Below are 24,193 nucleotides of genomic sequence, written 5' to 3' on the forward strand. Positions count from 1 at the left end.
AGCTGCAAAATTAAAAATAGCTGTCATAGGCAAAACACGACTGAAGATGAGAACGCTTGTTCATTTATTTCAGGCTGATGATGGTGTCACTGTTGACATGTTTGGGCTCTGAAAAGAGCACTAATGAGGAAATGGACAAAATTATAAAGGCAGAATAAGGAACATTCTAAAATGGGAATGGGAAAATTACTCTCCTTTCAAATTTACATGGAAAATCTGACTAGCCATGACAAAATAATGTGCTTATTTGGCTCTCCAGGCTGAATTCCTTGTTAAATACAAGCAGAGCAATCATTTAAAGTAGCATTTGCAGCTCTTACAAACATTGTTTTTCACCCTGACCAAATGAGACTATTTTATCACATATCGAAATCATATGCCATCACTCCCTCTTCAGGACTTCAAAAAGACATGGTTAATAAAGAAATAGTATTGTGTAATTTACTTTCCTGCTTTTAGTAACAGCCCATCAAATTCTGAAATTTGCAAGCCGCTTTGAGTTCACAGAAAAAGAGCCTTCCGCAAGGATCAAAAGTTACATTGTACCTAGCGCAAGGGCAGTATTACCCACGTACCCTGTGCATTCTTCCTGTTACGTTGTCTATAAACCCACAAGAACACAATTCTGATTTTGTGAGCCAAGCAGGGGGAGCGGGGTGTGCAAAGGCAGGAGTGCACAATCCACCAGCTTCCTTCATAAACCAGCAGTATCTGCATATGCAGCTAAATATTGCAAGGGAGCTATTTGTGAGGGGGAATGCGCTATTTTTGTTAGGTGAATCCCTGTGCATTAGTCACGTATTTGTCATAGATTTCCTCTATTACTAATTAGCCAGCTAGTCAAGCCTTGGTTAACCCCAGGCCAGCTCTGCCTCTCCAGGCTGCAAGCCAGGTTTCTCAAATCCCAGGCATAGCAAACASACATCAGTGTAACTCGAATTCCTAGTCTTGTCTGAGCTACCATTTCCCACCACCGTACCGCAGAGGACAGATACCTCCGGAAGGGCCAGGTTCACTGCAAGGCCACCTGATGCCCACAAACAGGAAAATTGCAACTTTTGAGTCATCTGCATTCAACCGTGAAAGGCATCTCTAGAGACCTATGGATAAACATGCTCCTAAAATATACAGAGCTAAGGCAGCTAAACATAATGCAGCTATACAGAATTCAGCTAAACAGAAAAGCATCTGACAGCCATTTTAAGCCAATTTACACGTTTACAGGTACATTTAATTACCATGACAAGGTACTGCACTCCAGCCAAGGCTTGGACAGCCACAGAGGCTGGGGAGCCACCCTTCAGGCTGGAGCCCAGCCGGGTCCACGCAGGGCACAGCCAGGCATGGTTGCAGAGGGGGAACCGCTGCTCCCGCGGCCCCCGCTCGCCCGCAGTCGCCCCCAGGCTGCGCTAACCCCTGCGGCTGGGCCTTCTCCGTAGGGGCAAACCCAGCGCCTGGTTGACGCTTGGCCTCTGCCTGAACTGACGGACATCCACAGCTTGGGCCCCCACCCAGGGCAGCAGTGTATGAGCAAACCGTAACAACATAAACAGCCCTGCACTGGGCTTGCGTGGGACCACGCTGCCTTTCGGACACCGGTACAACCCAGGGTAACACAGGAGCTGGGATTTGGACAGCAGAATAACACAGAGGATTAAATAAAAAATTGCCAGTGAAGCTGTTTTTCACAGGCACTTCTGAGAGGACATTTTCACCATTATAGCATATCTCACCTCACTGCACCTCTAAATATTTTATTTGAAGAGCAGAGACACTTCCAAACGGCAAGGTCAGAAATAAACAGGATCAATCATTGAGATTCACTGGCTTTGCATTCAGAGAGGAAAAAGAAAAAGCTTGATTTAAGATGAGAAGTTCTTTAAGGTACAAGTCTTTTTGTGTCACTGGCTTATTAGTAACATTTGTGTATGACTGCCACATAAAAATCCCACTTATAACTCTTGCTTAAGAGCTTTATGAAGAACTAAGACTTGCATATACTGTTCAAGTCCTCATGCAACTGTTTCTTGTCCCCAGAATTATAAGATGCATGCTGGAAGCCTCGCTAAGTCTCTTCAGCTCTTCATCTTGAACCTGGTAAAGAAGCATAGAGTGTCTGCCTCTTGGAAATTACATATTCCATCTCTCTACCCAAAAGAAAACTATGCATTTTCAACCCTCACATTCACACAAAGTCCATATGTGTTTCAAACACGAAGAAGGTCTACCTCCCTCTTCTCGGTCATCTTTGTGATGGCTACTTCAATGTCCTATGATAAGGAGAGAGAAGGCAGAGCAAATTTGGGAGAATGATTATCAGAGGAGAACTGCCCTCCTGGTTTATCAGGAAAGCACATTTTCTGCTTTTCATAAATCTATTTCCCCCTTTTCCTGTGTTGCTGCTGTTCTGACCCAACCCACTGATGGAGACTGAGGATTCGAACATGCTGGAGGCTGATGTCTCTTATTTATCTACAGACCGCTGCTCCTTTTATGCAACGCAGCTTGCGCTATTCTGAAGAAACATCCACTATCCGGAACAATTACCGATTCCGTCCCTCTTCCTATTTGGCCTGCCTAGCACAAGACAGCCAGTTGTTCCAGCTCGATTACTGTGAAGAGCAGCAGCACCAACACTTGACAGTGAAGCTGAGACAGCCCTTAAGATGGCTTTGTTCTGTCAAAATGATAACACAGCTAAATATTCTACATCAAACGTCTGGAAGAGAAACCACAAAAGATGCTGAAAAGCAAGAGATGCACAGCTCTGACAAGGAAACCAGGCAATACTAATTTAAACCTAAAACAGTTTTGGGAAAACACAAAAAAGGACACCAAAAGACAGACAGCAAATTCACAAAGGTCAGACCAGATGAGTTTTAAAGGACTGTCCAATTACTACTGTCATCATAAAAATATTAGAGAAGCTTTAATTGCTTAACATCCAGTGCAAAAGCTCAGCAGTGCTTTTACTGAACCATTGAAATAGGCAGTCTTATGCCCTCCATTAAAAAGCAATCATCAGCCTCAACCAGTACCTCAGACTGTGCCACAGGGCCCTGCACACAAATCTGCTCCACCTGTTAAGAGGCAACCTATCTTACTGCCACTCATTTGTCACTGAGTAGCTCCTTAAAACACTGGTAGGGACTTGACTGTCGCTTCTTTATCATTCTTACTGTCCAAATTACAGAATAATACACCTCATCTTTTCCACAGTGAATCACAACTGACACAACTTGGAAGATCATCAACTACAGTTACACACAAGACTTACCTGACCGGGGTGCAGGGATAACAACAACAAAGTGCAGGGAGGTAGAAAGTGTAATTTTGGCAGTTTCCTTGGAACACAACATCAAGAAAGGCCTTGGGAACCTCTCTTACTCTGATGACCCCTCAGGCCCTCTGACAAAATGCAACAGGGAGCAAGTCGGTGAAAAGCTATTTCACCTCCTCCTTGAAACAGCTACAAAAAAGTGGAAACTCAGAATCAGAAATACTTAAAAATGTATTCTATTATATTCTAGACTATCAGCCAGTGCTTGGCCTCTTCCTATTAAAAGGAGAATGAACATTATTTTAAGCATTAATATTTTAAATTATTGTAATATGAAGAGAGAAAAAAATATATTCTACTGCCGTTCTGAAATATGAATGAAAAAGATCAAGTAACATCCAAACGTCATTCCCTATGCATTTGTTTCATGTCTCTGTAACACACCAATACATGTGTACGTGGTCTACAGAGCTGGGTCACTACACAATGCCGATCTACAAAACGACCCAACTGCTTCCTCCAAGGGTTACTTTCTTTAAGAGCACTTGGTTCTGTCATTAAAATTAACGTAAATTGTTTATAATTATGAAGTGAATGGGCCGTGAACTGATCTTAAAGCAAGCAGCAATTTGGAAACATTACCACATAATTACCCTTCAGAATATGAGCATGGTAGAAGTTTAAAGAGGAATACCCAAACCCTGCAGTCAATCGGATACACCATAAGAAAACCACCTGATTATCATCTCCTGTGATGAAATTCAGGCTGCTTTACAACACTCAAGAAGCTGGGCCTCTAAAGACAAGTGCATCCAAAAAATAAACAATAATCTAAAGATATCTCTAAAATCTTGGCTGAAAACCCTGGGATTCCATGCAAGCATCATGCGTGTAATTTCCCATGAAAGTTTACACCAAAAACATTCCAGAAAAGTAACACAACTAATACACACTATTGCTGTTTTAAAGCTGTCAGTGACAAGAGATTCACTAATTCTAAACGAAATCAACCCTTTAAATTATACTTAAGAGTTATGAATTGTTGATGGCTGCTGACTAGATTAGGAACAAATGAACTTCATTTCAAGAGAGACTTTTATCTGGCGCAGTCCCACAGGGCTTTTCAGCTATTGTACTTGCTGGGTTCTGCCTAATAGCTCGACTCCAACTCTTCTGAGGCATGGAACTGCTTAAAAAGAAAATACAGAGACAGACAGATTATTTCACCATGCAGTCCAGGTTTAGCTTTCCTACCATGTTCTAATACAGCACATACTTTTGCACTGTTTTGTCAGCAATTTCCCTCAACAATTTCTTATATTTACAGATACAGAATGTACCCATTAAGATCTACCCCAGGCTAAGGAAAAAAAGTGATCTGATAGCAGCAATTTCTGGTTAACATTTGCTTGCTTACATTAAGGATACAAAACATTTGATTGAACTTCTGCATCTAGAAATGCTTTTCATTTTTGCACATCAGGCACAGAGTAGCAGATGGGGGCATGTTATATTACAGAAGATATTTACTTCATCAAGTTACAGCTTTACAGTGCTGCACCACTGTTAACATTTTACTATCTTGGTCCAGTATTTAACAGCCTAAAAAGTTATTCAAAGCTGACTTCAGGTTTGATTCTTCTCACTTCTCGCAGCTCAGTAGACTATTTTACACTGATATTTAACAGACTGGAAACCACCTCTTTGCCACAGGATAAAATACTTGGTTTCTGCCAGGGCAAGAAGAGACAAGACATCTCACTGGATAAAATACAGCAGCTGGACTTCACACAAGTTGCATATACAGAGATCTCACCTACATCACTCTTCCTATACCAGTCAGGAAATCAGAATAAATTTCGTAAGGAGTTCACAAAGCTTCAATTTGGAAAATCTTTTTCAGGGAGGTGAGTTTTACGAATTTAGGCTGGAGAGCAAAGCAAGCTTTCAGCCAGGCAAGGGGTCATCAAGGATCTCAAACACTGTTCCACCAGGGCGAACGAAAAAGCAATCTAATTTGTTTCCACACAAGCCTCGACAAACATGTGATCAGGGTAACATGATACGGCACCCACAGCAGATGGGAGCAGGGCTCAGAGACTCAGGAAGGCCCTTGAGGTTCGGCTGCCCTGGCCCTGTCACCCAGCTCATTCAGCGCTCGCACCGGTAGAGCCTGTGGGCTCAACGGCCCAAAACGACACAGTCCTGTTGATTTCTGCTGCTCTTGCCCCACGTATCCACGTGGGCATATCTCAGCTGAACTCCAGGCACAAAGCAAGAGCAGATACTATAATTATTTGGCAGGTGACTATGCTGACATTGCTATCTCAAACTGAACTACCAAAAACAGTCCTGAAGTTCTCTGATCAAACTTTTACATGCACAGATTACCAATTGTGGACATGTGCTTCCTGGATTAGGATGAAACTCGGCACATTCATCTCTACTTGAGGCAACTGCCAAGTCTGAGCTCCAGCCCTGGAAGCTTAAACAAATGCACAAAGTCTCTATAATAATTACCACTTCACCTTTCTTAGGCTTTAACTGCTCACATTAAATTTGCAAACCAGCATGAACAATAAACAAAAGATTTTTTTTTTTTTTAATAAACAAAAAACCCCCCACCAATCCTCCAAGTTAGAAGGCAACAGCTTCACAAAGTACAAGAAAGTTCCTAAGCATAAAGAAATACATCTGAAGCAGGATACTTTAAAATGAGGTCCATCTCCCATTCCAGAGGAGTTGTAACACATCTGTGTTGCAAACTTTAATGACAGATTTCCTAAATGTCTAGAGAAAAAGTTCTTGTTCAGTCTCTGGCTTTTAATTTATTGCTGGGAAATCCCTTTGCTTAACTGGTGTTTATGCTATTTTCCTTGCAAGGAACATGCCATCACAGAGTACTGATCACAGGAATCAAGAACAAGCATGGCCTTAGTAAGTGATTTTGCCTTTCTGCTCTCCTCCCCCCCCCCTTTTTTTTTGTGCACGCTCTTTTTCAACTGTATGTCCTTCACTGGAGGGACTAAATACTACTATGCATTAGCCTTAACCTTTTGCTGGTTATTCAGGGCACTGTGATAAGTGAGCTGTGATTCCACAAATTTGTTTTGATTTCAGTGAATGGTCTCATCCAAAAGCTGCTCTTGGAAGTCTTACCCATTTTCCACTGGCATTTTGCTTTGCCAGAATGGAGCTTCCTTTCCTTAGAGTGAGAAGGCGGCAGATGGGAGAAGGAGGAGGACCCAGTGCAGACAGAGAAGTATTACATACGACTCATGCCGAACTTGTCAACAGAACAAGATTTCTTTACTATAGTGCTTAGAAAAAAAATTAAGTGGTTTCTTCTTTATTCAATAAATGAAGCAGGGACATGCAGTAACATTTAACTCCTAGTTTAGGCTATCCAGAGTTTAGCTAGGAAAAGTCTTGCTTTGCAGTCACCTCCATCAGCAGCATACTGTCCGGACTGAAGGAATCAGTGACATCTGAGTGACAGCAAACCATCATGCCACTCCTGCTATAAGTGGCAGGCATCACAAGACCTGGATAGAAGCAGAATGCATTCGATTGCTGCCTCCCTTTATTAGTATGGGGTGAAATAAGTGGCAGGGCCAAAAAAAGCTTGCAAATGGGGTGGGAGCGGCCACAGGACAGCAAGGATATTAAATCCCTATTTCTTTAACTTTTTTTTTCCCCCTTCCCTTTGGGCCAAAAGTTCACATGAACATTAAGGTTATAACTGGCCAGATTCATCGAAAAAAGTAAGGTAAACTGGCAATCCTGATAACAACTCCACTGTGGCACAAGGATACAGGGAGGCTTGCAGCTGCTCTCTTCCTACCTGGTATTACTCATAGTGGGCACAGAAACCAGTGAGGTGCAAGTGATTTCTTCCCGCGCCTGCCACCTGGACAAAAATAATATAACCAAAGTGCTCATTTTTTATCCTAAATGTATACATCCACATCTAGGAAATGGCCAGAAGTACTCATTGCCTCCATCTGCATCATACAGAACGATTGAACAGTGAAAATTTGTCATCCATAATACATCACCCTGCTTGTTCAATGTAAAGCACCCATTAACATGATGAATTTATATACAACTGCAATTTTGAAACAGTCCCATCTAGAGGGGCTGGTGGTTTTGAACTATTTGATCTACTATGTATACCAGCAGGCCAGTAACAAACTATGAATTATTACTACCAGAAAAAGGGAATAAATTTCCCCAAAGTTGCAAGTAAGCATTTATTAATATCAAAAAAGTAATACATTTTGGCAAAGGTAACGGCTACCAACATTCTGTTGATACAACAAAATTCAACATGCTACGTGGCAAAACAGTCCTTACCTCCTGAGTATACATACATCTTTTACCATTGATGCATCACATACCCAGAGTCCTGTGCATTCATTTAGAAGCACAGCATGTGGAGGGCTTTAAGAGATATGCCTTTAATCTCATTCAATTTAAAAAGACCTTGAAACATTCAGAACTGAGAACAACAGTACAAGAGAAAACAGGCAGGAGGAAACTGCCCAGTTCAGGGGGAAAAAAAAAAACAAACCAATGAACAAGAAGGGAGTTTGTAAGCCAGACCAACCCAAAGCTACCTTTCAAATCAAGTGAACTCCCTACCTTATAATTCACCTACGATAGAGATTTGTGTTGCTTGTCACCTTGCCCATTGTCGGAGACGCCTCAGCTCAGCAAGATGGCAGATGGTCTCAAAGAAAATCGAAGGCATAGCGAAAATGACCTCGTCTACAGCAAAGCATCTGCTTAGTTGTTCAGTTTCTTGGCAACCAGATCTGTCACCAAGGTCGCAATGGCTTAAATATTTTGAAAATAGCAAAATGCCTAAATAAAGGGAAAGGGAGATGACAAATGATGCATCTTACTAGAAGTTTTTCCCCCATGGTTAGTTAAGTTACAGTTCAGAGCATCATCCACAATGAAAAAGGAACAAATCCAAAGTGGGAAGCCCCCCAGGTTCAAAAAATATTTGTTTCAGAATTCTTGAATTTCCTGTCACCGAGAAGAACCACCCTATTATAGAAACTGAAGCCTTCTATCTATGCATGTCCTTCCTTCATCAGCGAAGGACTGCGTCTTGCATTACAGACCATCTCATCAGCGGTGATACTCTCTGGGGGATACAGAACAGCCTGATTCTCTTTTACAAGGTGAGTAAAGGAAGATTTGAGGACAGCTCATAGATTTTTAAGTCACTAGCACTGCAGGTCACATAACATCAAAACCTTGAGAATCTGCTATATTTTGCAAAGTTCCCCAGAGGAACCCAGTCTGGAAGGCCCAAAGGGAGGGCCACAGAGCTCATCAGAGGCCACCCTCAGCTGATGCAAGCACTGGAAATTGCACTGTGGAACAGCATCACGTGAGTCAACTGAAGGTATTTCAAAAAACAACAACAACAACAACAGTGCACAAAGAAGCAAATATAATTCCCAGGCTCCCCGGGCGCAACCTCACACTCAAGGAGCAGCATAAGTAAAAACCAAACAGCATGTATTACCTATGTATAACAGCAGAATATAATGCTTGCTTTTGTCTCATCTTTATCAGCTGATTTCGCAGTTTTACCTCTTCCACCTATTGCCTTGGGCTAGCCTTTCCCATCATAATCACGTTATAGTAATCCAGCAATTTGTTCCAATACAGGGCTACAGAGCAGAGATAAGTAAAATGTTAAATCCGTGCTAAGGGGAAAGAGAAGCAAACAAAGTTTCACATGAACTCCTGGCATCGTATGAAGGACTTCCTAGAAAACATTTAATTTAGCAAAACAGTGCTATAACATATACAAGCAATATTTAAGCCAGAATCAATACCTTATAGATTATCTTCTCAATCTAATTGTTCCATTAGATTTGTAGAGGGAAGGAGCATCTAGGCCAGAACACTCACTAAGCTAGGGAAAAAGTCACTCTCTTCTGGAAATCTGTCAAAAAGGACTCAACACACTATCTTTTAAGTCATTACTCCCCCCCCCCCCAATAAGAACACCAACAGGTTTTAGATCGTCTGCTACCATCTTTAACAAGTTTGGATCCATCACAATCAAATCCATATGCAATACATGCATTTTGCTCCTCAGAGTGATGGGCACCAAGAACTTTACATGTAGCAGTAGTCTCTCACTTCATTCAGCTTTCTGTTAACTGCAGTTATGTTTGAAGCAGTGCTATAAACAACTCTAACACGCTTGACCTGATTCCTGTTTGATTTACTTGATTAGCATGAATATATCAACCCTTCTCATTGCTCCACAGAAATGTTAAACGTGTTGTGTTAAATGTCCCTGAAAGCCCCGTTCAGCATAGCTTTCAATCCTTCTGACTTTCTCACTGCTTATATAGTCCAACAACCTATAAATAAAACAAGGCAAACACTTCTCAGAAATAATAAAGGTCCCTCTTCAGCCTGGTTGCTCCTCAGAGACTCTGCAAAAAGCATAGGAAAGAGCAGAATAGTGAAACCAGTCTCAAAAGCATTTTTAGTTTTAATTATGGAAGGGAGGCAATGAAGTAAAGAAGTGTTTCAGTGAAACAAGCTCAAAAAACAAAGCCATGTAAAGGGTTATTTTTTACAAATAGGCCAACTTCTCATCTCTGGTTTGACCTTTCCATCTTAATCATTTTTGAGATACTTGCATCTCTAAAGCCAATGGGTTTTAATAAAAATGCTTTGTTTTTCCCTGAAAGCTTGCTCTAGGCTGGCAAGCTTGAATAGCTGCTTTATGTAAAACAATCTTGCTTGCCAGCTAATTCTGCTGGATTTTCTCTACTGTAATTTCCAGTACCTTCAAGTTCAAAGTCCTGACTCCTAAAGTATGGAAAAAAGAAGAATTTGTCCTTGCCTTGGAAGGTCAGAGGAACAATTCCCCATCCACCTCAGCTTATAAAAGCTTCAAAAAGTCTGCTCCAACATATGCTTTTGGGTCCTGTGCAATTACAGCCTCCTTGGTAAGCCATGCAAGGGATACGTGTATTGCCCCAGTAGTACCATCATCGTTCCCTGTTTCACCACCAGCTTCACATTATTTCATATGTATCCTTACAGCATCATTTCTCAGACCTATGTCACTGCTAGCATCTCAGCCTTCAGTTTTAGTTTTTAAAAGATCTTTCTGACCTTAATGATGAAAGAGAACAGGTTGAGAACATGACCAAAGAACACTGTAAAATCCTAAAATTGGGAAACAAATATCAAGGCAAAACATGCATTTGTGGAAAACCTCAAGTCACAGTTGAGCCAATCTAAAAAGTAAAATAATAAAATAAAAATCTCTATTTCTGCTGTTTTTATTCAATAAACTTAAGTCTATCTAAAGTATTTGAGATGAGTGTGGTTAACAAGCCACAAAAAAAATTTTGAAGGAAAAAAGTTTCAGATATTATTCACTTGTAGCAGAAAACTAACTGAGTCAGGGCAGGTATGTTCATTTGTGCACTGAGGATAAAATTCTTACTGCTCTGTACAGGAGCTGTGCAGCGGGTATACACCACCCAAGGCTGCCAGCAATATCTTCATTCCTGAGGGGTCACAAATCCCACAGCACAGTAAGGACCCTCCTCACTCTAGCTTTCTGAATATACTCCCCGCCTCCTGTCAACCCATGACTTAAGGTATGACATTGCTACTTAAGAATACACTTCCAAGTTGAAGCGTTGATGTTGTCACAGGTACAGAAACCAGAATTACCAGTTGAGCTTACTGATGTGTTGCCCAGCAGTACAGTACTGAAGCCTTAATTTGTGGCACTTTCAAGTGCTTTCAGCTGTCCCTGTCCTTTTACTTCACTGAGTCTCTCTCCCACATGCTCCAGGTAATGCCCTGAAGTTAGTTGTTTTTCCTTCCTTTATTCCATTTTAGAGCTAAAAAAAAACTTTTAATCTTTCTTTGGTGAGGAAGGGTATTTTTGTTACTCTTGTTTGCTTTCTTGAAAATTAAGACAAACATACCTTAGATATATTGGATGCATTTTTCTTCTACTTTAAAGTAATTGTTCCACTTAAGCCTATGTGTAAACAAACATAAAATCTAAATTGCTTTCTAAATACTCAGTATCCATCCTCTGATCCCGCTGACGGACACCGCATTGCATGCATCTGTACTGCAGCTCCTACTCTCAAGAGTCTTTAGAGCCTCCATAATTTTTTTTAAAACCCGGTGGAACATCTCCTCCTATTCACTGATACCTGCAAGAAAGAGCTCCCTACTCGCTCTGCCTCAATGAAGCTCTTGCCTGGTAGCATTTCCCAGTTGTTTCCTAGCCTCCCATGATAATTAGCTCCTCTAACTGCTATTCATAGTTGATGGTTTTAACTGCCACCAGAGGTTAATATTGTATGCTTGCCTCTTACCAATCCTTTGCAGGGTTCGTGGCACCGCAGAGTTATCCCTGGGGATGTGATGTGGTGTCTCGCAGGAATTGTAATGACAGTTAGAGCACAAGAGCTCAACTCAAGACAAACTATGAGGTTGGCAACACAGTGATACATAAAGTACAAACAAAATTTTTATACAGAAAAATACAATGGTTTCAGAGCCCAAGCAGTTCTATATCTGGTTACTACCGGATGCCACACTGCAAACAGTATGATGAGCACCACATCTCATTACAAACATTACCTGTTTATATGCTAAATTATATAAATTAAGACAGACACACACGCACCAAGTTTAATTATATTTTAAAATTGCTTCTATGAGGGGAAGGAAAATGATTGCAACTATTATCAGTTATATTGCAGTATTAAAAAAAACCAAAAAAACACACACACAGGTCTCATTATGCCAGGCAATGCTAAAACACAGTAAGAGGCAGCTTTTATTCCAAAGATTTCACAATCTCAATTGACAAGCCATACTTAGAAAAGAGGGAGATGAACAAAGCATCCTGCAGAATCAACTTGTCCAGGATCACACAGCAATACTGTAATGAAGCCTGGAATAGAAGTGGGCTGTAAAATCCAGGCTTCATTTCAGTCAACAGAACAATGCAGCAYAGCCAGATCTTACCCTCAACTCTGGGAGTTTCTTTCTAGTGTGATCAGTATGATCCCATTCTTATCTTGAAGGTCTATTTAGCTTTTCACAGTGAAATATCCTCCCTTCCCTATATGCAGTGGCTGTATCTACTGACTTTAGACAATTTAGTTGATACAGAAATTTTTTGGCCCCAGAGGCCTTTTCCAACGCGCAGGTCAAGATTTCCGCATTTCTCTCATCTCCATACACCCACAAACTGATAAAATAGTTGGCAGCTCAGTTTTCCATAAACTCTTGGAAAAGAGGCTCAAAGAGATCAGAGGATCAGGTTTTGTGAGTGTAACTTGCTGAAAACAGAAATTGAACATTTCAAATTCATTTTGAGCTTTTATTCTACCAGGGAAACAATTAGTTTGCCTGCAGCACTGAAATATTCGATGGAAAAGTAACACGAGGTAAAAGCCATTTGAACTGTACTGTTAAGGCTCATTGAATCTAAACATGGCAGCAAAACTGTGACGTCAGATTTGCATCTAGATACGCAGAAAGTGTTCATAAGGACACAGGCAGGTGCTCAGTTAATGATATGAGAAAGGTTGCTTTTTACAATGAATATAACCAAAGCAGTTTATATTTTGAAGAGCTATTTTAACAGTCAAAGCCACATTAAGAGCCAAGTACCATACAAATGGCTTTGCCAGGGAGCAAATTTAGAAGGCCGACATATAACCCCCGTGGAAACGACAACAGCAATGGTTACTCGAAGTCCTGCCAGGTGCCCTTTAATAAGCAGCGAATGTGATTAGCGCCACAATGCAAAGAGACAGCGTGCTGTAACATGACTCCGTGCTGCTCTGCCAGGAAGCCTTTACAATAGCGACCCTGGATGTACTGGGATTTTTCATGCATAATAAATAAAGTAATGGGCTAGCAGGCTGGGGCTCTGTGCTGAACACCAGTGCCCCCCACCGCGCGCGCGGGAGAGTCCTCCCAGCGCTCCCGCAGTACGAAAAGTGGGAGAGAATTTCTGATTTTCTCTTGTCGACAGACTGCCGAGTCCCCCAGGACTGAATGTCAGACACATGACTACATCTGCCGCTTCGCAGGGCGGCCGCGAGTGCCTCAACACCACTGTCAGCACGACGCAGAGATCTGCCCGTCAGCGGCACCGTCTCTTCCCCGATCGGTGCTCACCCTGCCACAGAAATGTGCCTTTCCGAATCTGTTACAGCACCCCCTCAACCGATGCTTTTTGGAGCGATTTAGCCAGAACCATGGAACCTCACTCAGCAACCCCAACCTCCTTCATCAGGGGCAGGAGCCCCTCGGCTTCCTCCTTAGACAGCGGGGAGCCACAGTGCTCTGCACGCAGCTACCACCACCACCACTTCAGGATGTCTATCACCAGCTGCTTACGTCTGCACTGGCCATTTTGATCACCTTTATGTTCCCGCACGTAATTGCCAGGTTCTTCTAGCGTAAAAACCTAATGAGCAAGTCTTACCGGATCATGCCTTAATTACTTCTGTATTATCCCTCTGAAGTTATTGCACAGGTAACTCCAGAGAATTTGAAGCACCACTTGCCTTTTGCGTGGAGAGATGCTTTTCCTAGTTTCCTTGAAAGACTATTCTTGCATTAAATTTGCTATTACTGTTTCCTCTGCAGCTGGATGATTTGCAGCGTCAGAGGGACAGGAATGCCTGTGTCATGATATTTACAGCAGCGTTTGAATCTCACTCACAGATAAGTACACAATCTTGAAACAAATCACACGCTCCTCCTAAAATACAGCAAACCAAAAGGCTCGGGGAGACAAATCCAATCCTTCTCCAAAGGGCCCTATTATTTATTGGAAAGTCAGAAACCAATTTTAAAAGTGTTGTATGAAAACGCAGTTGCATTGAACACACTGAAATGGGGCTGAATGTGATCAGACAGGGAATTAATTCTGCATGCGCCACTTCTGCGTGCAAAAAGTGCTTCTGGTTAGGTGGCCAGGTTTGGGGCTTCCTTTTTTTTTAAATTAACATTTATTACATGGTGCCCTCTCTACTACCACGTTAGCAGAAAATCACTGGTTACACTTGGTATCAGGCATTACAATACAGCAAATACACACACTACAGGTAAGAAATAACTGTTTACAAACAAACATACAGTCAAGGGGACCCAAACTCCCCTTTGAAGACTGCTTAAAGATGGATAACAAATAAATCAATAAATAATCGCAAAGCCTTTTTGTCTTAGTACAGGTGACATCTTTTCCTCGCACTCACCAATTCAGCCCCGTAGGGTTTGACTGGCGACTCAGGAATCACCGGAAGAGCGATGGCCTTTTGCATCCGCAGCCAGCGACGGGATTCTGCAATCGCTTCACTAGCGCACATGCAATAGTGAATCCTCCGATCACGACGACACTCGCACAGAATACCAGGCAGGAGCACGCAGGGGTCTTGCACAGTGCCTCCACAAGGTGGTCAACAGAGTCACCTTCAGCCTCCAAGGAGGCCTGAGAGACCTTCAGAGAGGCCTCAGCACCTCCACGGGCTCCACAAGGAGCCTGCGCCGCTGCTGCAGTCACGCTGAAGCACACCGCTGTGGTCGGCACCCTGCTGCTCAGCCATCGCAATACCTGGATTTAGGGCCTAACAACACAGGCTGAACAAGAACTTTTGCACCTATGTTTAAGCAGCATGTCAGGAAATTGAAGCTAATAAAGCTGTATTTTTAAAACAAGCACTTTTCCCTACAAATCCTCAAATATCTTCCCTTCTTTTAAAAGATTTTTATTAGGTTATACAGGTGAGAAAATATCAAAGGGAAGACAGAAAAGGGCATTAGGTTTTAACAGATTTGGGGGAGCCAGAATATAGAAGCGCCATCCTTATGACGACTTCATTGGTTACTACTTCAAGGAGGATAGAATAAAATTTCCGAAGAATGTCAGCACCTCTTAGTAAGATATCTGCATTTGGGACTCTTGGAGGCATTCTGTCCTCTGCCCTGTGGTTACAGGGCAGTGAAGACAGCCATATATTTTATATATGATATATATTTTACAGCAGATGATTTGTATGGCTAACATTACTTGACTGAGTTGCAGCATTGTACAAGCGACATGTGGAATACGAAGTATTCTCTTAAAGGATAATTACTTTCTAAAAAAAATTTATGATTCGGTCTCATTACGTGTTTGGATCATTCAAAGATTCTCTCTTAATACCATGATTATAAAGTTCAGTGCTACAGAAAGCAGCTATCATACCGAGGTTGAAAAGCCAACTTTTTGTTGTGTTAAATAAATCCGTATACTGGTCTCAGTGCTAAAAGAGAATGTTTCGCAGATGTGAGATATTATCCAACATTTGTTAAAAAACTATCCATTGGTTTGCAATCAAAACAAGGTTGACCTTCATGATGACTAATCCTTGATTGGGGTGAAAAGTGCAAGATTTTGCTATAATAAGTAGGGGTTTTGCTTTTCAAGTAGAAGGTCAGATGAACATGAAAAAACTGAAATACTTGTAAATTTTAAAGTTAGTGTCACAAGACAACCCCCAAAAGTGTGTTTTTACTAAAAGTTAGAATTGAAGATACTTACAGTTTTTCATATACTATTTCTTTTAACTCATTAAGTTTAGAAATGTGTGTATATTTGGAGACATCCCACACCCCACACCTTTTTCCTTTATAACAGTAACCTTGTGATCAAATGAAAACTGAATTTCTTCCAGTTTATCCACACTGAAGACAACAAAATTTTGCACTGACTTCAGTAGAAACAGACTAATCCAGCAAAATTTTCGACTGAAAGCATAGTCTACATGCATATGGACCACTATAGGATGACAACCTAGAAAACACCTTATACATGCAGGGAGGGAGAAAACATCAGAATAAAGCATAAAACATTAGAAAACTGAACTATACAAATGGATGCAGACTATATAAAGTATACCATGAAAAAAATTAGCTGCTAGCAAGTCCTATAAATTGGACACTTCACATCAGCAAGATGACTGGAACAAACTTCTTCATTTGTGAAATGAATCATAAATATAGCTTCTATTTAAAAGACAACGCAAAAAAACACACATCTCTATACGCAACCAGAAAGAATTACTTGAATATTCTAGTGTCAAAGGCTTGCTTTTCAGTTTACCTTTCTCATCGAACTTCAGTTATTTCAATCTAAAAATCAACCACTCAAACATTTACCAATTAAATAAGAAACAGACTACATAGTTGCCTTAAATAAACACTGCTTGAATGATAAGTTATTAGAAAATTGTACAATCAAGTCGACATATTTACTGAAAGCAGTGTGATATCTTTAATGAATATAACAGTTGGCAGCCTTGAACTAAGAATGACAAGTAATCAGAAAAGTCTTTCCAGAAAATGTTCTAAGAAGGCAACCTTGTAAAAAGCACAGGTAAAAATTCAGTTCAGCAATAAAACATATCACAGGTCCTTAGGGTCAAAAAAAACAAACAAAACAGTAACATCTCATCTCTCTTGTACTTCAAAATAAAAACAAGTAGCTTTCAGCACTGATAATTTTCCCATTGAACTCAATGAGAGTAGCACAAGGCTTAGACAGGCATATGCAATTCTTTACATATTCCAGGTTCTCAGTTTACTGCAACTTACAGAATTTCTCTCTCCTATTTTTCCCTGAGATTTCAGTCTAGAAGGCAGAAGCCTTAGAAGGACACAAGGAGAAAGAGAGAGAGAAGGCTTAAACTCAGTGCTTTGCTTCCATCACACTGGAGGAATCTGCTAGCGGTACACTTTTACTTTATCAATTCAGCAAGAAATGCAATGTAATTCTCCAAATTGCTCTTCAGTCGACATTCAGAAGCACCAGCCTGCCAGTAATACAGGCATGTGACACTGAACAAGCCGGGAGAGAAAGGAAAAAACTCTTCTTAGAGCCAGTCATATAAATTAAGCTGAAGTTTGACGAGTACACTACAAGGTTTAATTCTACAAGGATAATTAGAAAATCATACACAATATATACGAAAAGCACCTCTGTGGACAGGTAATGAAACTAATTAGACACTAAGGTAAAATAAATATGTCTTCAAAAGTTAGGACATGAAATGCAGGTTGCATACCAAATAGCTGGTTTCCCCAGACCTGTCATACTGCACTCAAGAAAAATGAAGGAAACCACTTAACATTTCAAAGCATCAGTCAAGGCAAATCAACAAGGCCAATGTGGACAGAGTGCTGGACTGAACGTACAATAGCTTGGTTTCATTTCCAGCTCTGCTACCAACTCATCAATTAACTTCTAACAGACAGATCCTTTCTCTGTCTCTTACCCTATCTGTTAATGGGGATAATTATGCTGGCCTCCTTTATAAAGCACCTGAAAATCTACAGTTAAAAATATTCTTAAACATGTAATTATAAGCAATAGCAATCACATATCAGCAACTTTAGCTACCAGCATGTGTCACACAAAGCTAATGGAAAGCAAGCCTCCGACTGCTCCTGGAGCAGGCACACCAACTTCAGTGCATGGGCATTAGCTTCCCACCACTTCTGCCATTACTGCAGCAGCTGCATTACGCTAAAGAACCTAACTAGCATTGATGGACATTTGGAAGATTTTTTCCAAACTTCAACTAAGCAACCCAAGACTTTTTCATTGAATGTTTCCATGTAAAACAAAGACACTTTTGACCAGCTTCAGACTTAGACATTACTCTGAATCTGCAGCCTGAATTGTTGCGATGGCTCCGCTGTAAAACATGCTGTAGCACTTCCTAAACGAGTTCTGCTCTCACATCCATCAACTCCTCTACCTCTGCAGGTGCTGGTCAGCAAGGGCATTTGTTTTCATCATTATCACTTATATCACAGATTTTGGTGGTTCTTTCCTGAACACCTATATATTATATTCTTCCTTGCAGCTGCTCTTCACAACACCCTTAATCACTTGGTATGTTTATGGTGCACGTTTCCCTTTCATCTTGAGCTACTTACAAATAAAGTCATGACAGGTTTTGATACAAAAATTAAGCCACTTACCAACTACTGCCAGATTATGCTCTGAGCCACATGCAATCTGAAAAAGAAATATGAATGAATAAAAGAGAATCTGCTTGCCAGTGGGAAGATAACCACAGTTACGACAGGAAATTAAAAATTTAACCTGAAACAAACAACTACAGTTTGTAGGATATAAAAATCAAGCTTGAAGTCCTCTCACTTTTAAAGGAAGTTTTATTAGTAGTCTCGCTTAGGAGCTTGGGCAGAGGAGGGAAGGGGAGAATAATTGTTTATTTTATCAATAAACAGGCATTTTATTTTCAAAATCCAGTCACCACTGACATTTCAATCCTTAGTAGCAAAGCAGGCAACAACTCCACAAAAATTTCACACCCTTGGCAACATCCACTGGAATCAGCAAGACCGTCCATGTGCAGAGAGTAAACCCAGGTTAAGCCTTTACCAGATCAGGGCCATACAGAGACAACTGGGAGCCAAATGGGCTGTAAAGATCTCCATTTCTTTCGTCTATCCTGTTCTTCCAGGTCATCCTTCTAGAGCTGCACTGATGTATATAGGCTCTATAGTGTGATAAACGTAAAGTGATACCACCCCTATTTAGGCTACTTGTCTAGAAGGAAGGAAGAAAACCACAGACCAGAACTCTCTTACTAGCAGCAGGTTGTTTCAGTTTATAAAAGCTGGAAAGAAAAAAGAAAGTGAATATTTTCCTCCAGCCTCATTAGTAACTTCTTAGAAGTATATGTTCAGTGATAAGATATAAAACAGAAGATTATACCTTCAAAATTATATATACTTTTGTGTGTGCATAACTTCATACCTTTTAAGGCCAGAAATGCTATTATGATCACCTCAGTGTCTGGATAACCCAGAAGTTAGAAAATCAGTCCTTGCACTCAGCTCATTGTGCTGGAGCATCTACTGGAGAAAGATACCCAAGACTGAAATGCAGACTAGCATTTAGTTATGAATAAATGCTACAATCAACACTACTCACTGTGTAACTGCACCACTACTGTGACATGAAAACATTTGGTGAATGCCATCCTAATACAATGACAAGGACGATGAAACAGTGGGGGGTGGGGGTACTCAGGCAAGAAATTAAAGCATTTGGGAAAATGGGGCAAGAACAACAATTCAAGCCACAGCACGTTCTGGAGTGGTCTCATCCTCAGAGAAATCAAGACGAAGCAGCAGAGAAAGCAATGCCTTTGCAAGAGCACTAGCGGGGCAGCAGCAAGTCATCTGCTCTGCAGTACTGCAGCCAGGCAAAGCTTTAAGTCCTGACTGATAAAATGCATAAGTCATCACCATATCCCATATCATTATCCTCATCGCACGTCAGAGCCCTACGTGGGAGCAGGGCTGCCTCCCAGTGCCTTTTCACTGGCTAATGCTCCCCACCAATGCTTCTCGAGCTTAAAGATTGATGCCATGGAAACGAGATCCACACATGGAAACACACGTGAAGGAGGGTCTTTCAGCAAAAAGCAAATTCTGTGTCTTCACCGTGTGCTGAAAATTGGTGATATGGAAGTTGCTGCTAATAAAATAAATAATAAATTTTATCTGAGGTGTGAATAATCCTATCTCAGCTACTCCCCTAGGAAACATGCTGAACACGGGCACAGCTTCAAAAGCATCAGTACAAAAGAACTGCTCAAGCCAGCTCATACAGCCAGGATCCCCTTCAGAAACACTGCTTTTAAAAAGAAGCGCTGTTCAGAATGCAAAAAACTTCTTGACAAAGAACCATTTTCTTCCTATACCTAACAGCAGCAGCTACGTAGCCTGCAAACCAGATAAAGAGCTGGTGACCACTAAGGGCTTTGTATCCAGCTCCTACAGTTGCTCCTGCTCACCATGCCCAGTCTCCCACGAGCCGGCTTTCCAGGCTGGCAGCGAGTCTGCCCCGAAGAGCACCGGGCACAGGCAGACCCCAGTCGGCTGCATTATACATACTCACTGGCTCTAGGGACTCACACCCGGACAGCCTCTCATGGCCAACACGTCGGGCAGATGCGCTGGCTGCAGCTCCGTAGCCTGACGGGGTAACCCACAGCCAACCGTAAATTATGAGAGTGCTACTTGCATCCCTTTCAGCTGGCAAAAGCCACCTCAGCGGAAATGACAGCTTAGGCAGCAGTGACTGAAATCAGGCTAAATCTCAAGCAGCTGAAGGCAGCGCCCTGGATTCACCTTTAACAGCACAGTGCAGGGACAGTGCAAGCCACACACCAGGGGCAGTGCCGTGTTCCAAAGAGGACTTTGCCAGGATTCGCGTGGAGAGAAAATGGTGTTCACAGCTTCTGCCTTATCAGAGGATGTTCCCTCCTGACAACACAGACTGGACTTCACAGGAACATCGCCCCACTTCCCCCCCCAAAAAGCCCTAAAGGACTCTGAGGTTAGCTTTCAAAACATTGGTCTTAGTCTCCATCGATGTCCCTCACTGCAGGCTATCTGTCACAGAATCACAGAATGGTTGAGGTTGGAAGGGACCTCTGGAGATCATCTAGTCCAACCCCCCTGCTGTCCACCTCCAGGCTTTCTGCAGAGCTCAGAAGATACCACAACACAGTTTGGTCAAGGTTGCTGCTGTTTAAAGAGTGCAGTCCATTCTCCCTCTTTTTTTTTTTTCTTTTCTTTTCCTCCTTTAAAATGTTTTATGACCACCTGCAACAGGAAACAATCACCCAAAAATGCATAGTTTGTCAGTACAAATAGGGGCAGTCAGAGGAAGGCATTGCTGAACAGATGTTTTATGCTTATATTAGATGTAATAAGCTCTGCAGTCACTACAGGTCACTAACAGAAGCCTGGTATTTACTGCAGCAACCATAATTTTCTGGCTACTTTGCTTCTGTCCCCACCCCCACTGCGCTGCAGAGAAATTAAATTCCAGCAGACATCTGCATGCTCCTAGTGGGGAGATAAAAACATTCAAGGATACTTACAGTTACAAATACACAATAATGCTTTCTAATTGGGCAATATTTTTACATTCTATTTTAATTGAAAAAAATCACTAATCTTACGACAAATCAGAATCACTACTAGTGAGTGAAGCATTCCACAAGGCTAAGTAACACAACCCCCTACACACACAATTTATACTAACATTTCTCCTCTGTTTAGAGGGCTATTTAAGAAAAAAGTTGCGTGAGGATATTGTGCTGTCCAAATCAAAGATCTCAAAGCACTTCTCAAATGCCTGCATACAAATGCCAGGAGAAGCAAGCTTAGGGACCCTTTGACTCACAGCTTACCTCATTATCCATGCCCTCTCAACCATAAACAAACTGTTTGGTTCTTGCCTTAAATGGAGTGTTAGCAAGCTGTTTTCTACGTAGCAGTGGTTGCAGTTCAGATCTATCCATCCAGATTAACAAATGCTTTGAGAGCCAACCAAACACCTGACATTTTATTGATCATAAATAGTCAGAGCACAAGTTACATGGCTGGCAAGGAGAGACCTTAATACAGTGAAAACCAATGCTGGGCAAAATACCAACATCACTTTCTGCAGCATGTAGATATACCTGTGACCTACCCCTAACCAAAATTAAATGATGGAATGTAAAAGCAGTGGGTAATACAAAATATAGAGTAGGTATTTCATTTTTAAGACTAGAATATGTTTGTAAATATAAATATATATGCATCTTATGCATTTTCTTTATACATAGACACACACATGTATATGACGACATATGCATATATAAAAATATGTATGTTTATTAGGAAGAGAGGGCTATCAATTCAAGGAGATGGTATCAGGGAAGAAGGTTCAGGGCAAAGTTAGGGTAAGAAGAAAGAACTCTATATTTACATCTGGGATAGAGAGATCTCTTAAAAATATGGCCCTCCTTTTGCTCCCCCAGTCACCCCAGAATCAGAGGACCCCACAGTCTGTAAATGCATTTCTCTTCACAACAGCCCTATGAGGTAAGCAGGAATTGTTCCTGTCTCTGCATAGACAGGAAATTGAAACATTTAAGGGATAAAATTTATGTGGATGTTTAGACATACAATCTCCCATTGATCTCAACAGGTAATTAACAGTCAAAATACCTTTTGCCAACCTGTCCCTAAGGGACTTCTGAGCACTGTAAAACAAGTCTGGAGAAGGGTGTTAAACTGCAAGTTTCAGGCTAGTACCTTGACCATAGGGCTATTCTTTTTCTTTCTGTACTCCCAGGGATCAGCCTGAGGATGTGCTGTGCGACCCATCAGGAAGGAGTCAGAACTGCAGGCCAAGCCAGGCTAGGGCTGCAGAAAAGGCAAAGGAACGCTATAGTGGGTTGCAAGCAAGAAGGAGAAGGAGTTGGACCTCACAAGGGGGGCGGCAGAATGAAAATTCACAAGCATCTAAACATCATGGTACTTACCTACAAGTACAACAGGAAATCCACATCATCTGTTTTTGGTTCACTACTCTGCCACTGCAGGTTTATTCCCTACAGTTCAATTATTTCTCTGAAATATTCAGGGATATGGAGGCTTCCATCACTCCTCCTCAGAGAGGAGAGAATGACGTACGAGAAAGGTTTCTAAGGCTGAATGAAGACATGATGTTTAAGGAGCTGCGTTCACTTTCTAGTGAATTTCTACCATTCTACCATTTCTAGCTTTTAACTGCATAAAAGCATAGCTCTTTGGGGTAGGAGGGGCGCAAGAGAAGAACAACATTAAAAGGGTGTGCACATAAGTCCTTTTATCCAGGATTTTATACTTGCCTTTGGCCACAGCATTCCATGCCTTTTGATAAATTCCACAGAAAACTGTTAAGGCTAGAAGCAGGCAAATGCTTCTGGGATCGGAAGTCATAAGGGAAGGAGATGAGGTGACTGAGAGGCGGCAGATCAAAGCTTACGTAATACACTGGCATCTTTCTCTCCCCGTGCTGTTCCTTCATGCCCTTGATGAATGTATTGTAACAATGATTTGTCCTGCTTGACACACACTGCCCAGCTACATTTGTATGCAGAATTCTACTGAAGTGGAAAAAAAATAAAATAAAGTAAGAAGGAATCTAATTAGCAAAGCTGTCTTGCTTCCAATGATCCTTCACTAGGAACTCTGTGTTCCTCTTCTGGATCATTTGACTCATGATTGATAAGGAAGCAACTTGCTAACCTAGTCACATTCCTTGGCCTTGCACAAGACTAAGTGCAGTTTAATGCAACACTTTAGCAGCAAACCAGTACAACCTCACCAAGAGCAGCACATTAAATCTGTTCCTAGCTGTTAGCTGTTTCAGTGGAAAAGTGAGAGGCCCAATATCTTATAGTTCACAAGACATTTTTCATTTTCTGCCAATCTAATTTTCTATTTCTGGTTTCCCCCTCATATTTTCCACTGCAAGGAGAGAATCCACAACAGAATTTAAACCGAGGTCTGCAAGAAAACCTTCCTCTCCCAAGCACACCTGATGAAAAGCTAACTGCCACAGAAGTGGACCTCTGCAAGTGGGGAGGAAGAAGGGGAGCGTCAGTTCCTCTTCTCCCCAGCTTCGAGAGGGGCAGGATGCCGTAAGGTTTCCCAACGGAGGTTTTGACCCATAGCTCTTTACAGCCTTCAGACCTGTGCCCTCCCTGCCCAGAACTGATCACATCTCACATGCACTGAAAATGCAAAACGCTTTTCCTAGAGCAGCATTTCCATTGCTTCTCCATCCACTGCTTGAGTCCCGCTTCCAACCATTCAGTACCTGCTCTGCCAATTGTCTCAGAGCCACCACAAAACCAGCACATCTTCCACCTGACCTTCCCCAAGGTCTTGCCTCTACATCTTCCACCCTATAAGTTACATAGGTTTAAGTCCCTGCACACATCCCCTCTCTATGACACTAAATCA

The 24,193-nt window shown here is 41.6% G+C and overlaps 1 protein-coding gene across 16 annotated transcripts in view; it reads right to left on the reverse strand.

The window, feature by feature from the left end:
* The window catches only part of SERGEF (secretion regulating guanine nucleotide exchange factor), a 159,818-nt gene that overhangs the window by 46,887 nt on the left and 88,738 nt on the right, over positions 1-24,193 (reverse strand). For 12 of the 16 annotated variants that reach the window (XR_003255681.1, XR_003255677.1, XR_003255674.1 and 9 more), the window contains exon 10: positions 18,350-18,386. The exons of 2 other annotated variants lie outside the window; for them this stretch is intronic. Coding sequence is in view for 6 of the 14 variants with exons in the window: in XM_026078921.1 (XP_025934706.1) it covers positions 18,350-18,386 (37 nt within the window). In the remaining 8 variants the exon portion in view is untranslated. Of the gene's footprint in view, positions 1-4,385; positions 4,470-16,549; positions 17,201-18,349; positions 18,387-24,193 lie in introns of those variants that run through there. 2 more of the 16 variants (XM_026078924.1, XM_026078925.1) reach the window with 2 other exon arrangements.

Source organism: Apteryx rowi, unplaced genomic scaffold (genome assembly GCF_003343035.1).
Source record: "Apteryx rowi isolate R43461 unplaced genomic scaffold, aptRow1 scaffold_49, whole genome shotgun sequence".
Taxonomy (NCBI): domain Eukaryota; kingdom Metazoa; phylum Chordata; class Aves; order Apterygiformes; family Apterygidae; genus Apteryx; species Apteryx rowi.